The sequence below is a fragment of the Balaenoptera acutorostrata genome, chromosome 11 (genome assembly GCF_949987535.1).
Source record: "Balaenoptera acutorostrata chromosome 11, mBalAcu1.1, whole genome shotgun sequence".
Taxonomy (NCBI): Eukaryota; Metazoa; Chordata; class Mammalia; order Artiodactyla; family Balaenopteridae; genus Balaenoptera; species Balaenoptera acutorostrata.
The window spans coordinates 26351675-26366729 of NC_080074.1; the positions used below are offsets into that span (position 1 = coordinate 26351675).

Below are 15055 nucleotides of genomic sequence, written 5' to 3' on the forward strand. Positions count from 1 at the left end.
TTCCATGCATGGAAACAATGAAGAATTTAAATCAGACATACAATTTAGAAAGAATTTAACGTATTATTCAAACTCTTTAGAATTGTTTTAAAGACAGGCAAGAGTATCTGGAATATTTTCAGGAGGCACAGAGGAAAAGAAAATAGGTAGTTCTGTCCAAAATATTTTGTGTACACATGACCTTCAAGGAAGCAGCATGATTCTCCTCTGCTGAAAGGAAGGGAAGCTGAGGTTATTTGACCTCTCCTCCAGTGAGGTTAAGAATCTTCTCTTGAAACATTCTGGGACTTTGGCAATCCAATGATTCAATTGTGCCATGGAACAGCAGGGGTTTAAACAGCTGCTTGCAGACTTACTCCTTTGGGGAAAAGGTCAAACACATTAAGAGGCTCCCATGCTGTTCCCAATGACTGAGTAGAAAGAAATGGATATCATTTTAGGTGGAAAAGGCTGAAATAGTCTCTTCAAAATTCCAACAAGAATATTTATTTAGGGCTTCCCTGGTGGCGCAGTGGTTGAGAATCTGCCTGCTAATGCAGGAGACACGGGTTCGAGCCCTGGTCTGGGAGGATCCCACATGCCGCGGAGCGGCTGGGCCCGTGAGCCACGGCTGCTGAGCCTGCGCTTCTGGAGCCTGTGCCCCGCGACGGGAGGGGCCGCGATAGTGAAAGGCCCGCGCACCGCGATGAAGAGCGGTCCCCGCACCGCGATGAAGAGTGGCCCCCACTTGCCGCAACTGGAGAAAGCCCTCGCACGAACCAAAGACCCAGCACAGCCAAAAATAAATAAATAAATATAAATAAATAAAATTAAAAAAAAAAAAAAAAGTCAATGTTTCAATTACAAGCACTGGACACCCATTTTAAAAAAAAAAAAAAAAAAAAAGAATATTTATTTAGATGTCATGAGATTGCTTAACATAGAGAAGCATATCTCTGTGAAACTGATGTCCTTTCTGAACAAAACAATTCAGTTCGCCTCCCTTTCATTTGATTTTCATTTTGGCCTCACAAAATATACATTTTGTTTTCACTAAGAGGTGCTCATGTTTTCTCAATAGGCTTTAAAAGTGCATGCAGATCAAAAAGAATACTTTAAATAAGCCAGGCTTGTCTTTTCTTTAGGCAGTTAAAATTAATGTACCAGAATTACATATGTTCCTGAATAATAATCAGGTACTTTTGGGTACTAAAGAATATTTTAAAATTATGACACAACTAATTTTTCTTTAAAAAATAGTTACTTGGATAAAATAGTAATTGCCCTAAAATTCTGTTGGATATTATATTTCTCATCATTTTTACCTGAATTCATCATCAAGCTGATAAGCTTTTGAATATATATCTTTATGTCATTAAGTTGACAAGATAGAAAGCCCTTCAAGACAGAGCTGAATGTAGTTGGGTGAAGGGTGTCAGCTTACTTGTTATTTAGAATTAATACAGGCTAATTTATAAATTTCTCTTTGGGTTAATATCATATCCATTACTGTATTTGCACATTATAGAGTATTAAAATGTGTTAATTTTAATGGAAACTTTTGACTTTTAAAAAGCCTTTTTATTATGGTATATAACTTATATGCCATTTGCATTTTAAATTTTTTTTAAAATTCCATCCTTAAAATGTGAGATAAATCTGCTACAGGCTACTTTTACTAATTAAATTGAATGATTTCAAGTGTTCATGGTAAGTTTAGAAGCCATTACACTACTGGGGAGGTACAAAGAAACTACCTCCAAGTGTCTTCTGAATAACTGTAGCTGTGTATATTGTCAAATAAAACTTTTGAGACAAAAGAATTTTAGAAAGACTTCTATGAAAGTGAGACACTTTTATATTGCATGCAAACTTTAGATCAACTGAGAGTAGACTACTAGATGCTAGATTCCCTTTCACTGAAAATATTAGAATAGGTCTGGACTACAGATGCCCAAGGAGTCTCTGGTTGGTAGAATTAAGAGATGAGGAGACAGGGACAGAGCTAGTATTCCCAAAGGCAGAAAGGGGGTTGAAATAAAGGCCTCTGCAGATATATCCACTTCCAAAATCAATTAAATGGGATCAGTAGAACTTCGTAGAGCCTTTACATGAAATGGCCCCTTCCTCATGCTTCAAAGAAATAAGAGATGCACAGGAATTCCCTGGTGGTCCAGTGGTTAAGACTCGGCGCTTTCACTGCCAGGGCCCGGGCTCTATCCCTGGTTGGGGAACTGAGATCCTGCAAGCTGTGTGGTATGGCCAAAAAAGAGAAAGAAATAAGAGATGCACTTTTCAGGCCAAAGTTTGGTCCAAATTACCAAATAAAGGGTAGTTCCATACATACAGAATTCTCGTTTGCTATAGGAAAGATCTTAAATATACTGTTAGAGTAATTGGATCCACAGGCACAGCTATTATCTATACTGTCTTAACATATATTGGATGACTGTATTTTAAAATCTAACAAATTTCTCTTGTAGGTGGATAGAAGCATTTCAAGAAGGCACAATATTGTAGCTGTATTTGTTTCATCTCTTGGTGATTCCAAAAGGGTGGAATTTCATCAGAATAGAGTAAATGCAGTACAAAAATTTTATATAAGTGCACACTGCCAAGATAAATCCAACCAAAATCTTCATCAAAGAAATTATTTTGTTAGGTATAAGGTAATTTTTATAAAATGTTTGTTTTTCATGTATGTTATTTATTAAAAATTTGATGTTTACTTAATGGTCAGAGTTATTTCTGAGACTCACACTGAATTCTAAAGTATCTTTTCTTTAGAAACCAGAAAACTTATCTTAATACTGTATTAGCTGTTTGTGACACAGTCCATACTGTTTTCTCAGTGTGTTTTACAGTGTTACTTTGTAACATTCTCACTAGTGGTAAGTCTTTGTAAATAAAAAACACACATCAAGGAGCAAATTTCCATGCAGTGTTTGGTTTGGAAATTATGATTATAAAACAGCTGGTGAAAAAAACGCATGTCTTTGAATCAATAAATTTAGATGAATTTTTGTATCTTTTAATGGAAAAACACATGGCCAATTTCTACCTCAGTAACTGTGAAATGAAATTCCAGTAAATTATCAAAAGTATTTCTACTGTTATGTACCTCTTTTGGTATGAGATAATGTTACATCATCAAGGAATTATAGCAAAGGGATAGAATCTGAATTTTCATCTAACTCAACCATGAGTAGGAAAAAGGATGTTTCCATTTGCAGGGGAACACAAATAATCAACTCTATGGCCTTTACATTAAGTCTAATCTTTTTTTAAAAAACTACCATTTCAACACAAACATAAGTGTATTATTTCTTTAAAAAGCAAAATATGGCAAGAATTATATTACATGATGTCCCTTGCTGTTGTAAGTATTCTGAGTCCAAGTCAATGGTGGTATTTGTATCTAAAAAGAATGTTACATTTTCTATAATATTGTGATTTTTTAAATGAACTGGAATTACCATATCAAAAAACACAAATTCTAAGCCAGTATTAGCGGAAATTGTATAGTAATCATTTTTTAAAGGTTTTTTAATGCCACTTTGTGTTATGTCCTCTCTGGTAATTAAAAAAGTATATTTTTCTTTAACCAACTGTCAGCGTACCTCATTAGGAAGGGTTTATATTCCTAATTTTGGGTCACATGCTGTTTAACATATGAACTACTTTATATATAAAATTGATTAGCAGAAGTAAAATGAAATTAACACTATGATTAAAGTCATTCCTGATGTTCAAAATATACATTTATTGACTGAGCTTAAACTAAATATAAATTATCTTAAAAGGCAAGGTTATCCATAGAATATTTCATTAAAGGGCAAAATAAATTTCCCTTCTGCTTTTATATAAAGGATTTCCTAACTCAGTATTATATTTGTGATTGCCAAGAGAATTACTGAGTGCCTTCTGAAGCCTTCTGAATGTTTGTTGCAGCACCAGGGTATCTACTAGATCTAGAGTTGGCTGCTGCAGTTTTTTGGCTATTGCTTGCTGTGGAATCACTTTGAATCCTCTTGCAACCTCACATACAATCCTCACATGCTATCTCCCAAATCTTTTTGTCACTGTACGTAAATTAACACTTCTTTGCAGCTCATTAATTTTAACCTAGATAGCATAAATAAGACTTCCATGTTAAATCCCTGCAGTTTTTAGTGTGTCCTTTTTGGAGACCAAGGTTATGCCTTATACAGTGTTTCCTTCTGTTTCATTGGGACTAGCATTTTGCAAAACAAGTTATTGGAGTCCCTCCCTCCTCCTCTTGAGCTCTCAACCTTCTGACTACAAGGTTTGGTTTAATCTGAATCTAAAAACTATCAACCAAGGCTATTCTATCTTCCAGCTGTTGGCTGAATCAAGAACCAGTTAAACGTTTAAATACAAGAAACATTGCATAAACTTCTTATAATTCTCCTAATTACATGTGAAACTCATGTATGATTATAATAGCTATTGGCTTAGCCCCATGGAGGGCTTTGAAAATTAAAAAATATAGTGCCTTTTGAGGAAGCTATCAGATTACCAGCACCCCTCCGCCAAGATTTTTTTTTAATTTTTGAATTTTATTTATTTTTTTATAGAGCAGGTTCTTATTAGTTATCCATTTTATACATATTAGTGTATATATGTCAATCCCAATCTCCCAATTCATCACACCACCCCCCCACCACCATTTTCCTCCCTTGCTGTCCGTACGTTTGTTCTCTACATCTGTGTCTCTTTTTCTGCCCTGCAAACTGGTTCATCTGTACCATTTTTCTATGTTCCACATACATGCGTTAATATACGATATTTGTTTTTCTCTTTCTGACTTACTTTACTCTGTATGACAGTCTCTAGATCCATCCACATCTCTACAAATGACCCAACTTCGTTCCTTTTTATGGCTGAGTAATATTCCATTGTATATATGTACCATATCTTCTTTATCCATTCGTCTGTCGATGGGCATTTAGGTCGCTTCCATGACCTGGCTATTGTAAATAGTGCTGCAGTGAACATTGGGGTGCGTGTGCCTTTTTGAATTATGGTTTTCTCTGGGTATATGCCCAGTAGTGGGATTGCTGGGTCATATGGTAATTCTATTTTTAGTTTTTAAAGGAACCGCCATACTGTTCTCCATAGTGGCTATATCAATTTACATTCCCACCAAGAGTGCAAGAGGGTTCCCTTTTCTCCACACCCTCTCCAGTATTCGTTGTTTGTAGATTTTCTGATGATGCCCATTCTAACTGGTGTGAGGTGATACCTCACTGTAGTTTTGATTTGCATGTCTCTAATAATTAGTGATGTTGAGCAGCTTTTCATGTGCTTCTTGGCCATATGTATGTCTTCTTTGGAGAAATGTCTATTTAGGTCTTCTGCCCATTTCTTGGTTGGGTTGTTTGTTTTTTTAATATTGAGCTGCATGAGCTGTTTATATATTTTGGAGATTAATCCTTTGTCCATCGATTCATTTGCAAATACTTTCTCCCATTCTGAGGGTTGTCTTTTCATCTTGTTTGTAGTTTCCTTTGCTTTGCAAAAGCTTTTAAGTTGCATTAGGTCCCATTTGTTTATTTTTGTTTTTATTTCCATTACTCTAGGAGGTGGATCAAAAAAGATATTGCTGTGATTTATGTCAAAGAGTGTTCTTCCTATGTTTTCCTCTAAGAGTTTTATACTGTCTGGTCTTACATTTAAGTCTCTAATCCATTTTGAGTTTATTTTTGTGTATTGTGTTAGGGAGTGTTCTAATTTCATTCTTTTACATGTAGCTGTCCAGTTTTCCCAGCACCACTTACTGAAGAGGCTGTCTTTTCTCCATTGTATATCCTTGCCTCCTTTGTCATAGATTAGTTGACCATAGGTGCGTGGGTTTATCTCTGGGCTTTCTATCCTGTTGCGTTGATCTATATTTCTGTTTTTGTGCCAGTACCATATTGCCTTGATTACTGTAGCTTTGTAGTATAGTCTGAAGTCAGGGAGTCTGATTCCTCCAGCTCCGCTTTTTCCTTCAAGACTGCTTTGGCTATTCGGGGTCTTTTGTGTCTCCATACAAATTTTAAGATTTTTTGTTCTAGTTCTGTAAAAAATGCCATTGGTAATTTGATAGGGATTGCATTGAATCTGTAGATTGCTTTGGGTAGTATACTCATTTTCACAATATTGATTCTTCCAATCCAACAACATGGTATGTCTCTCCATCTGTTTATATCATCTTTAATTTCTTTCATCAGTGTCTTATAGTTTCTGCATACAGGTCTTCTATCTCCCTAGGTAGGCTTATTCCTAGGTATTTTATCCTTTTTCTTGCAGGGGTAAGTGGGAGTGTTTCCTTAATTTCTCTCTCAGATTTTTCATCATTAGTGTATAGGAATGCAAGAGATTTCTGTGCATTAACTTTGTATCCTGCAACTTTACCAAATTCATTGATTAGCTCCAGTAGTTTTCTGGTGGCATCTTTAGGGTTCTCTATGTATAGTATCATGTCACCTGCAAGCAGTGACAGTTTTACTTCTTCTTTTCCAATTTGTATTCCTTTTGTTTCTTTTTCTTCTCTGATTGCCGTGGCTTCCAAAATTATGTTGAATAATAGTGGAGAGAGTGGACATCCTTGTCTCGTTCCTGATCTTAGAGGAAATGCTTTCAGTTTTTCACCATTGAGAATGATGTTTGCTGTGGGTTTGTCGTATATGGCCTTTATTATGTTGAGGTAGGTTCCCTCTATGCCCAGTTTCTGGAGAGTTTTTATCATAAATGGGTGTCGAATTTTGTCAAAAGCTTTCTCTGCATCTATTGAGATGATCATATGGTTTTTATTCTTCGGTTTGTTAATATGGTGTAGCACAATGATTTGTGTATACTGAAGAATCCTTGCATCACGGATAAATCCCACTTGATCATGGTGTATGATCCTTTTAATGTGTTGTTGGATTCTGTTTGCTAGTATTTTGTTGAGGATTTTTGCATCTATATTCATCAGTCATATTGGTCTGTAATTTTCTTTTTTTGTAGTATCTTTGTCTGGTTTTGGTATCAGGGTGATGGTGGCCTTATAGAATGAGTTTGGGAGTGTTCCTTCCTCTGCAATTTTTTGGAAGAGTTTGAGAAGGATGGGTGTTAGCTCTTCTCTAAATGTTTGACAGAATTCAGCTGTGAAGCCATCTGGTCCTGGACTTTTGTTTGTTGGAAGATTTTTAATCACAGTTTCAATTTCATTACTTGTGATTGGTCTGTTCATATTTTCTATTTCTTCCTGGTTCAGTCTTGGAAGTTTATACCTTTCTAAGAATTTGTCCATTTCTTCCAGGTTGTCCATTTTATTGGCATGGAGTTACTTGTAGTAGTCTCTTAGGATGCTTTGTATTTCTGCGGTGTCTGTTGTAACTTCTCCTTTTTCATTTCTGATTTTATTGATTTGAGTCCTCTCCCTCTTTTTCTTGATGAGTCTGGCTAATGGTTTATCAATTTTGTTTATCTTCTCAAAGACCCAGCTTTCAGTTTTATTGATCTTTGCTATTGTTTTCTTTGTTTCTGTTTCATTTATTTCTGCTCTGATCTTTATGATTTCTTTCCTTCTGCTAACTTTGGGTTTTTTTGTTCTTCTTTCTTTAGTTCCTTTAGGTGTAAGGTTAGATTGTTTATTTGAGATTTTTCTTGTTTCTTGAGGTAGGCTTGTATTGCTGTAAACTTCCCTCTTACAACTGCTTTTGCTGCATCCCATAGGTTTTGGATCGTCATGTTTTCATTGTCATTTGTCTCCAGGTATTTTTTTATTTCCTCTTTGATTTCTTCAGTGATCTCTTGGTTATTTAGTAACGTGTTGTTTAGCCTCCATGTGTTTGTGTTTTTTAGTTTTTTTCCTGTAATTGATTTCTAATCTCATAACGTTGTGGTCAGAAAAGATGCTTGATATGATTTCAATTTTCTTAAATTTACTGAGGCTTGATTTGTGACCCAAGACGTGATCTATCCTGGAGAATGTTCCATGTGCACTTGAGAAGAAAGTGTAATCTGCTGTTTTTGGATGGAATGTCCTATAAATATCAATTAAATCTAGTCTATTGTGTCATTTAAAGCTTGTTTTTCCTTATTAATTTTCTGTTTGTATGATCTGTCCATTGGTGTAGTGAGGCATTAAAGTCCCCCACTATTATTGTGTTACTGTCGATTTCCTCTTTTATAGCTGTTAGCAGTTGCCTTATGTATTGAGGTGCTCCTATGTTGGGTGCATATATATTTATAATTGTTATGTCTTCTTCTTGGATTGATCTCTTGATCAATATGTAGTGTCCTTCCTTGTCTCTTGTAACATTATTTTAAAGTCTATTTTATCTGATATGAGTATAGCTACTCCAGCTTTCTTTTGATTTCCATTTGCATGGAATATCTTTTTCCATCCCCTCACTTTCAGTCTGTATGTGTCCCTAGGTCTGAAGTTGGTCTCTTGTAGACAGCATATATATGGGTCTTGTTTTTGTATCCATTCAGCGAGCCTGTGTCTTTTGGTGGGAGCATTTAATCCATTCATGTTTAAGGTAATTATCGATATGTATGTTCCTGTTACCATTTTCTGAATTGTTATGGGTTTGTTTTTGTAGGTCCTTTTCTTCTCTTGTGTTTCCCACTTAGAGAAGTTCCTTTAGCATTTGTTGTAGAGCTGGTTTGGTGGTGCTGAATTCTCTTAGCTTTTGGTTGACTGTAAAGCTTTTGATTTCTCTGTCGAATCTAAATGAGATCCTTGTTGGGTAGAGTAATCTTGGTTGTAGGTTCTTCCCTTTCATCACTTTAAATATATCATGCTACTCCCTTCTGGCTTGTAGAGCTTCTGCTGAGAAATCAGCTGTTAACCTTATGGGAGTTCCCTTGTATGTTATTTGTCGTTTTTCCCTTGTTTCTTTCAATAATTTTTCTTTGTTTTTAATTTTTGTCAATTTGATTACTATGTGTCTCAGCGTGTTTCTCCTTGGGTTTATCCTGCCTGGGACTCTCTGCACTTCCTGGACTTGGGTGGCTATTTCCTTTCCCATGTTAGGGAAGTTTTCGACTATAATCTCTTCAAATATTTTCTCGAGTCTTTTTTTCTCTCTCTTCTCCTTCTGGGACCCCTATAATGCGAATGTTGTTGCATTTAATGTTGTCCCAGAGGTCTCTTAGGATGTCTTCATTTCTTTTCATTCTTTTTTCTTTATTCTGTTCCGTGGCAGTGAATTCCACCATTCTGTCTTCCAGGTCACTTATCCTTTCTTCTGCCTCAGTTGTTCTGCTATGGATTCTGTCTAGTGTATTTTTCATTTCAGTTATTGTATTGTTCATCTCTGTTTGTTCTTTAATTCTTCTAGGTCTTTGTTAAACATTTCTTGCATCTTCTCGATCTTTGCCTCCATTCTTTTTCTGAGGTCCTGGATCATCTCCACTATCATTATTCTGAATTCTTTTTCTGGAAGTTTTCCTATCTTCACTTCATTTAGTTGTTTTTCTGGGGTTTTATTTTGTTCATTCATCTGGTACATAGCCCTCTGCCTTTTCATCTTGTCTATCTTTCTGTGATTGTGGTTTTTGTTCCACAGGCTGCTGGATCGTTGTTCTTCTTGCTTTTGCTGTCTGCCCTCCGGTGGATGAGGCTATCTAAGAGGCTTGTGCAAGTTTCCTGATGTGAGGGACTGGTGGTGGGTAGAGCTGGGTGTTGCTCTGGTGGGCATAGCTCAGTAAAATTTTAATCCACTTGTCTGCTGATGGGTGGGGCTGGGTTCCCTCCCTGTTGGTTGTTTGGCCTGAGGTGACCCAACACTGGAGCCTACCCGGCTCTTTGGTGGGGCTAATGGTGGACTTTGGGAGGGCTCACGCCAAGGAGTACTTCCCAGAACTTCTGCTGCCACTGTGCTTGTCCTCACGGTGAGACACAGCCACCCGCTGCCTCTGCAGGAGACTCTCCAACACGAGCAGGTAGGTCTGGTTCAGTCTCCCATGGGTTCACTGCTCCTTCCCCCTGGGTCCTGATGTGCACACTACTTTGCGTGTGCCGTCCAAGAGTGGAGTCTCTGTTTCCCCCAGTCCTGTCAAAGTCCTGCAATCAAATCCCGCTAGCTTTCAAAGTCTGATTCTCTAGGAATTCCTCTTCCTGTTGCCGGACCCCCAGGTTGTGAAGCCTGATGTGGGGCTCAGAACCTTCACTCCAGTTGGGTGGACTTCTGTGGTATAAGTGTTCTCCAGTTTGTGAGTCACCCACCCAGCAGTTACAGGATTTGATTTTATTGTGATTGCGCCCCTCCTACTGTCTCATTGTGGCTTCTGCTTTGTCTTTGGATGTGGGGTATCTTTTTTGGTGAGTTCTAGTGTCTTCCCGTCAATGATTGTTCAGCAGTTAGTTGTGATTCCGGTGCTCTCGCAAGAGGGAGTGAGTGCACGTCCTTCTACTCCGCCATCTTGAACCACTCTCCCCACCAAGATGTTTTAAATGTGGAATAGTAACATTCCCTTTCCGCCTTATCAATCCTTCATAACTTCACTGAAGCTGATCAATTATTTAACCTTGCTCATTCAATGTCAAATGAGAAACCTAATTATATACATTTTGTTGTAAAGCTACTTTCAAAAACCTCTCTTGATAGCTAACATTTTAGCAAAAAAAAAAAAAAAATATTGGATGCATTCTATAAATGAGGAGAAAGTATAAATAGTACTTAGAGGGACTTCCCTGGTGGTCCAGTGGTTAGGAGTTCACCTTCCAAAGCAGGGAGTGCGCGTTCAATTCCTGGTCGGAGAGCTAAGATCCCATATGCCTCACGGCCAAAAAGCAACACATAAAGCAGAAGCAATATTGTAACAAATTCAATAAAGACTTTAATAAATAAATAAATAGTATTTAGATCCCAAGAGTACTGTATTTACTACACTGATACATGTGCTTCCATCAAATCCTTTTCAAGTATCTCCTTTTATTCATAAGGAGGAGAAAAGAGCAGTTATAATGTTAAGCCCAAAAGGATGCTGAAAGAAACCTAGACAAGACATGCCAGGTCAAGCTGGGGGAAGGCTGGCCTTCTTAGTACGTGTCTCCAACCAGTGTTCCTCCTTTATCTGTAGCAGCTGTAAATGCAGAGGACCCTCCAAAGTCTAGGAGAATGAGAAAGTTTATCTTTGGCATCATCCCACGTTTCTGAACCTCTCCCCAACCTCTTTTCCCCTGTTCCCTAATGTACCCAGTATCCTCCTATTGTCCTTTGCGCAAGATACTTAATTCTTTTTTAACCAAAACCTTGATTCTTTGAGTATGTAGTAGCATTTCTTAAAATGAGATCATCAGAGCAACCTTTGTTTAATATAAAGCTGTAATGAAACAACTAATTGAAGAAGACAACTTTAAAGTGTAGTTTTGTTAGCCAAAGGTATGTGTTATATTTGGTTGGTAGAATATATCTAGAAATAGGGAAAGCCTGCTATTTAGTAATTTAGTTAAAATGTAAATGTTATCACAGTATATGTTGATATGTCTCAGAGTGTGCTTTCACTGTACTCAGGTTTTGAAATTTGAGATCCATTGTAGTTAAATATCGTCACTGGAACTTCCAGAGAGATGAATCCTATTTCTCTTACTACACTGCCCACTCCTTGAAGACAGATACTATATCTAATATGTCAGTTTCTCACAAAATACTTACCCTGTGTCTTTTAAGTGAAAATATTTGTTGAAGAAAGTAAGGACAGGATTCTGGTCATCTCCACCTCAAACAAAGTCCCCAAGTGCCCTCATTATAACTCAGATCTTAGACCTGCTCTTTCCACCATCCTGCAAGTCCATATTTGCAAGTACCTGTTGGACATCTACATCTTAAGCACTTTAAACTTTACATGCCTAAAACTCAACTCAATTTCTTTTCATTCAAATCTGTATATTTTGTTCTGCAATGGAAAAACCATTCTAGGCTCCAGAATCTGCCACCAAGTGTCAACGGGACCCTCTACAATCGCCTTTGTATCCTTTCTGTCTTCATTGTCCTTCTGTTATTGCATCTGCCCTAGCTCAAGTCCTTGTTACCTCTTCCCAGTGATTGGCATAACTTTTCTTCTAATTCCAATGCCTTCTTTGCATGGTCCCATTTTAAACACTGCCAGAGCCATCTTGTAAAGCATAGTTCTAATCTAGCTTCATCCCTGCTCTTTACAACCTTCACTGGCTTCCGAGTGGCTTGGCGTGGAACACTTTTCCTCAGGTATCATACATTGCAGGTAACCCCAACCCAACCTTTCTCTGTTCACATCATTTTGTTTTTCTTCATCCTTTCCCCCACCTCCATTTCTGCCTATTTATCCAAGACTTCTCTGTAACAGCTGATCCCAGTCCTTCTCTCCCTGTTCCTCCTTAGATCTACTGTCTCCTTCCTCTATGCTTCCATAGCCTTTAGCTCCTAAACAGACTTTCTGGTGGTGCTTATCAACATCCTAGCCTTGAGAACAGCAACTGTATCTTGTTCATTTGAGATTCCTCCTCAGCATCTGGCAGAGTGCCTTGCATGCACTGGACACCCAGTATTTGGTGAGTTAAATTAACTCAAATGGATCTTTTTTTTTTTTTTTTTTTTTTTGAATGCCTCTAATACACAAATCATTCTGGAGCCTATGCCACTTTTAATGTTATTTTCTAATGGAAATTTTCTACTAGGATTTTTGTTTTGTTTTAAGATAAATGTAGTAGTAGATTTTCAAAAAGCCTCAATATCAAATTCCCTCTTTTTTTGGCTGGGTTCTTTTATATGAGTTGGTCATAGCACGTTAAGAACCAATCTTTAAATACTATTTTTTTAAATGACAAATTTATAGAAACACTTTTTACTTAAAGTGATAATATAGTTTGTATCTTATTGTCCATATAGATATATAGGTCCTTTATAAATAAAATATTAGCACTGTAAATAATGTTAATATGTATTATATTTATACACAATAAATTTACTAAATCTACTTTTGGTGTGATGATGTCTTTTAAACCATAATTTTTTTATAGTCACACATTTAAAGATGAACCACACTGACCTGTTTTCCTGAATCATAATTAGGGGAAGCTCTTTTTCACCCACAAAAGATACTCCCCAAATGGCATATTAGGCACTGAGAATAGAGGAAAGGTCTCAGATTGCCTTTTCCCATTGGACCTATAGTATACTTTCTTAGCTTCTGCCTTTGGGACAAACTTAACGATTTGATCCCAAATTTGGGTGGATGGAGGAGGGGCTGCCTTAAAACAACCAAACACACAACAAACTGTACTAAAAGGAAGAGGGAGACTTCTAGAGAATGAGGCATAGAGCATATTTTTACTTGTTAGGGGTTTTTGCTTGCATTTTCTTTGTCCAGCCGCCTAGTTCCAGAGGGAAATGACAGAGGAGATGTTCTCCTTACCAGTGCACTTTTGTTTTCCCTGACTTGGGTTTCTGGCCTGAATCTGTGACTGCTTTTCTAGTGCCAATCAAAACTAAAAGACATTTTGAGGACCCCCTTCTCAAAATCTAAACCACACAGTGCTTTGCACACAGGGCAGCCCTTGCTGCCACACCTCGGTGCCTCAGGAGCCACTATCAGAACGTGAAGTTCCGTCAACGCCTCATTTCTCAAATCTTCATTGACCATTAGGCACTGTCCTATAAGCTTGGGAATACACCGCTGAACGAAACAGACTGAAGCCAGTCTTCGGAAGCTTTCATTCTAAGTGATTATATTATATTCTAGCTCCATTTAGCCCTTATGCCTATTTACTCACAAGACTTTATAAGTAAAACTTAGCCTTACTATAGAGGACTATGCCCCAGCTTGTTTTATTTAAGGTTATTTAAAATACTTTATCGGGATCTACCCAGTTTTGTTAGTCCTCTAATAAGCCGTTTAGTCCAAGCTAAGAGCCTGAAACAGAGCCCACTTCACCACAAATTAGAAACCGAACTGTCTAAAACTGATTGGGTTATTTATCCTGGCTCAAATCTGAACAGTCTCAAAACTTCCTTTAACGACCGCCTTTTGCAAACGGAACGCTAAGGCCACGCGGCTTCTCGAAGTCCCGGATAGGGACGCACAGCTGCGGCGAGGCAGTCTCCCTCCCATCCGATAGGGGGCAGTCGACCTCCAGAGGCTGGGTTCTCTCATCCCTCTACCCGGGGAACGTCACTACCTCCTCTCGCCGCCTCTCCACTGCACTCGTGCGCAGGCGCGGACGGGAGCGCGCACCGAGGAGCCGAGGGAGGGGTCACGAACTCTGACCCCCCCATACCCAAACCCAGAAAGCTCCCTGCCCCCACTTTTTTTTAACCCTCCCCCCTTCAGCTTTCTCCAACCTGTCTCTTCCCGGAGCCCCCCCCGCCGCCCAGCAGCCGCTGCAGCGGCGCTGTCGTCTACGCCCGGCGAAGGACGTAGCTCGGCAGAGAAGCGCCGGTAAGAAGGGACGGGTGAGGAGAAAAGCGGCTGCAGCGGCGCCCGGGGCGGGGGCCGTGGGGAAGTCCCTTCCTCCCAAGTGCCAACGGACGCGCCCCCAGCGTTCCCAAAAGCCTGCGGCTTCGGCCGGCAGAACCCGCCCTCCGGCAGTGCCGCGGCGTGCTGCTCAGGGCGGGCTGGGAGCGCAGAGAGCGGCCGCAGCAGCGGGACGGAGTGCCCGGGGCTCCGAGAGAGGCCGAGGCCGGAGCCGGAGCTGGACGCGGGGCCGGGAGCCCGGAGAGGGGCTGGGGCGGCGGGCGCGAGAGGGAGTCCCCGAGCGGCTCGGCGCGCACGGCAGCCTCTCTCGCGGCGCCTCTGACCTTTCACCTACAGGAAAAGCTTCCGTCTCGGCGGCGTTGCCGCTTCCCCCGCTTGCGGGAGCCGCGCGCCGCCCCCGGGCCCGGGGCGCCGCGTGGGCTCGAGCGCCGGCGGGATGCGGAAAGGCCGGCCTGGCGGCGAGTGGCCGCGAGCTGAGGCCCGGATCCCTTTCACCGCGAGCCTCTGGCTAGTTCTCGTGCTTACACAGGACGGACGGAATAGTGCTCTCAACTTTCACGACCGATGGGGGCGGGAGTGGCCGCTGCCTTTGGACCTGTATCTTTTGAGAAATAAAATG

General features: G+C 39.6%; 2 protein-coding genes across 11 annotated transcripts in view; both read left to right on the forward strand.

The window, feature by feature from the left end:
- FGD6 (FYVE, RhoGEF and PH domain containing 6) overlaps window positions 1-3539 on the forward strand; it is a 107614-nt gene extending 104075 nt beyond the window's left edge. For all 4 annotated transcript variants that reach the window (XM_007165873.2, XM_057557431.1, XM_057557433.1 and 1 more), the window contains one exon: window positions 2463-3539. In XM_007165873.2, the coding sequence (XP_007165935.2) occupies window positions 2463-2499 (37 nt within the window). In that variant the 3' untranslated portion in view covers window positions 2500-3539. The remainder of the gene's footprint in view (window positions 1-2462) is intronic.
- A 10644-nt stretch (window positions 3540-14183) lies between these two features.
- Window positions 14184-15055, forward strand: part of NR2C1 (nuclear receptor subfamily 2 group C member 1) — a 42237-nt gene continuing 41365 nt past the window's right edge. For all 7 annotated transcript variants that reach the window (XM_007165877.2, XM_057556672.1, XM_057556669.1 and 4 more), the window contains exon 1: window positions 14184-14400. The gene's annotated coding sequence lies outside the window, so the exon portion shown is untranslated. The remainder of the gene's footprint in view (window positions 14401-15055) is intronic.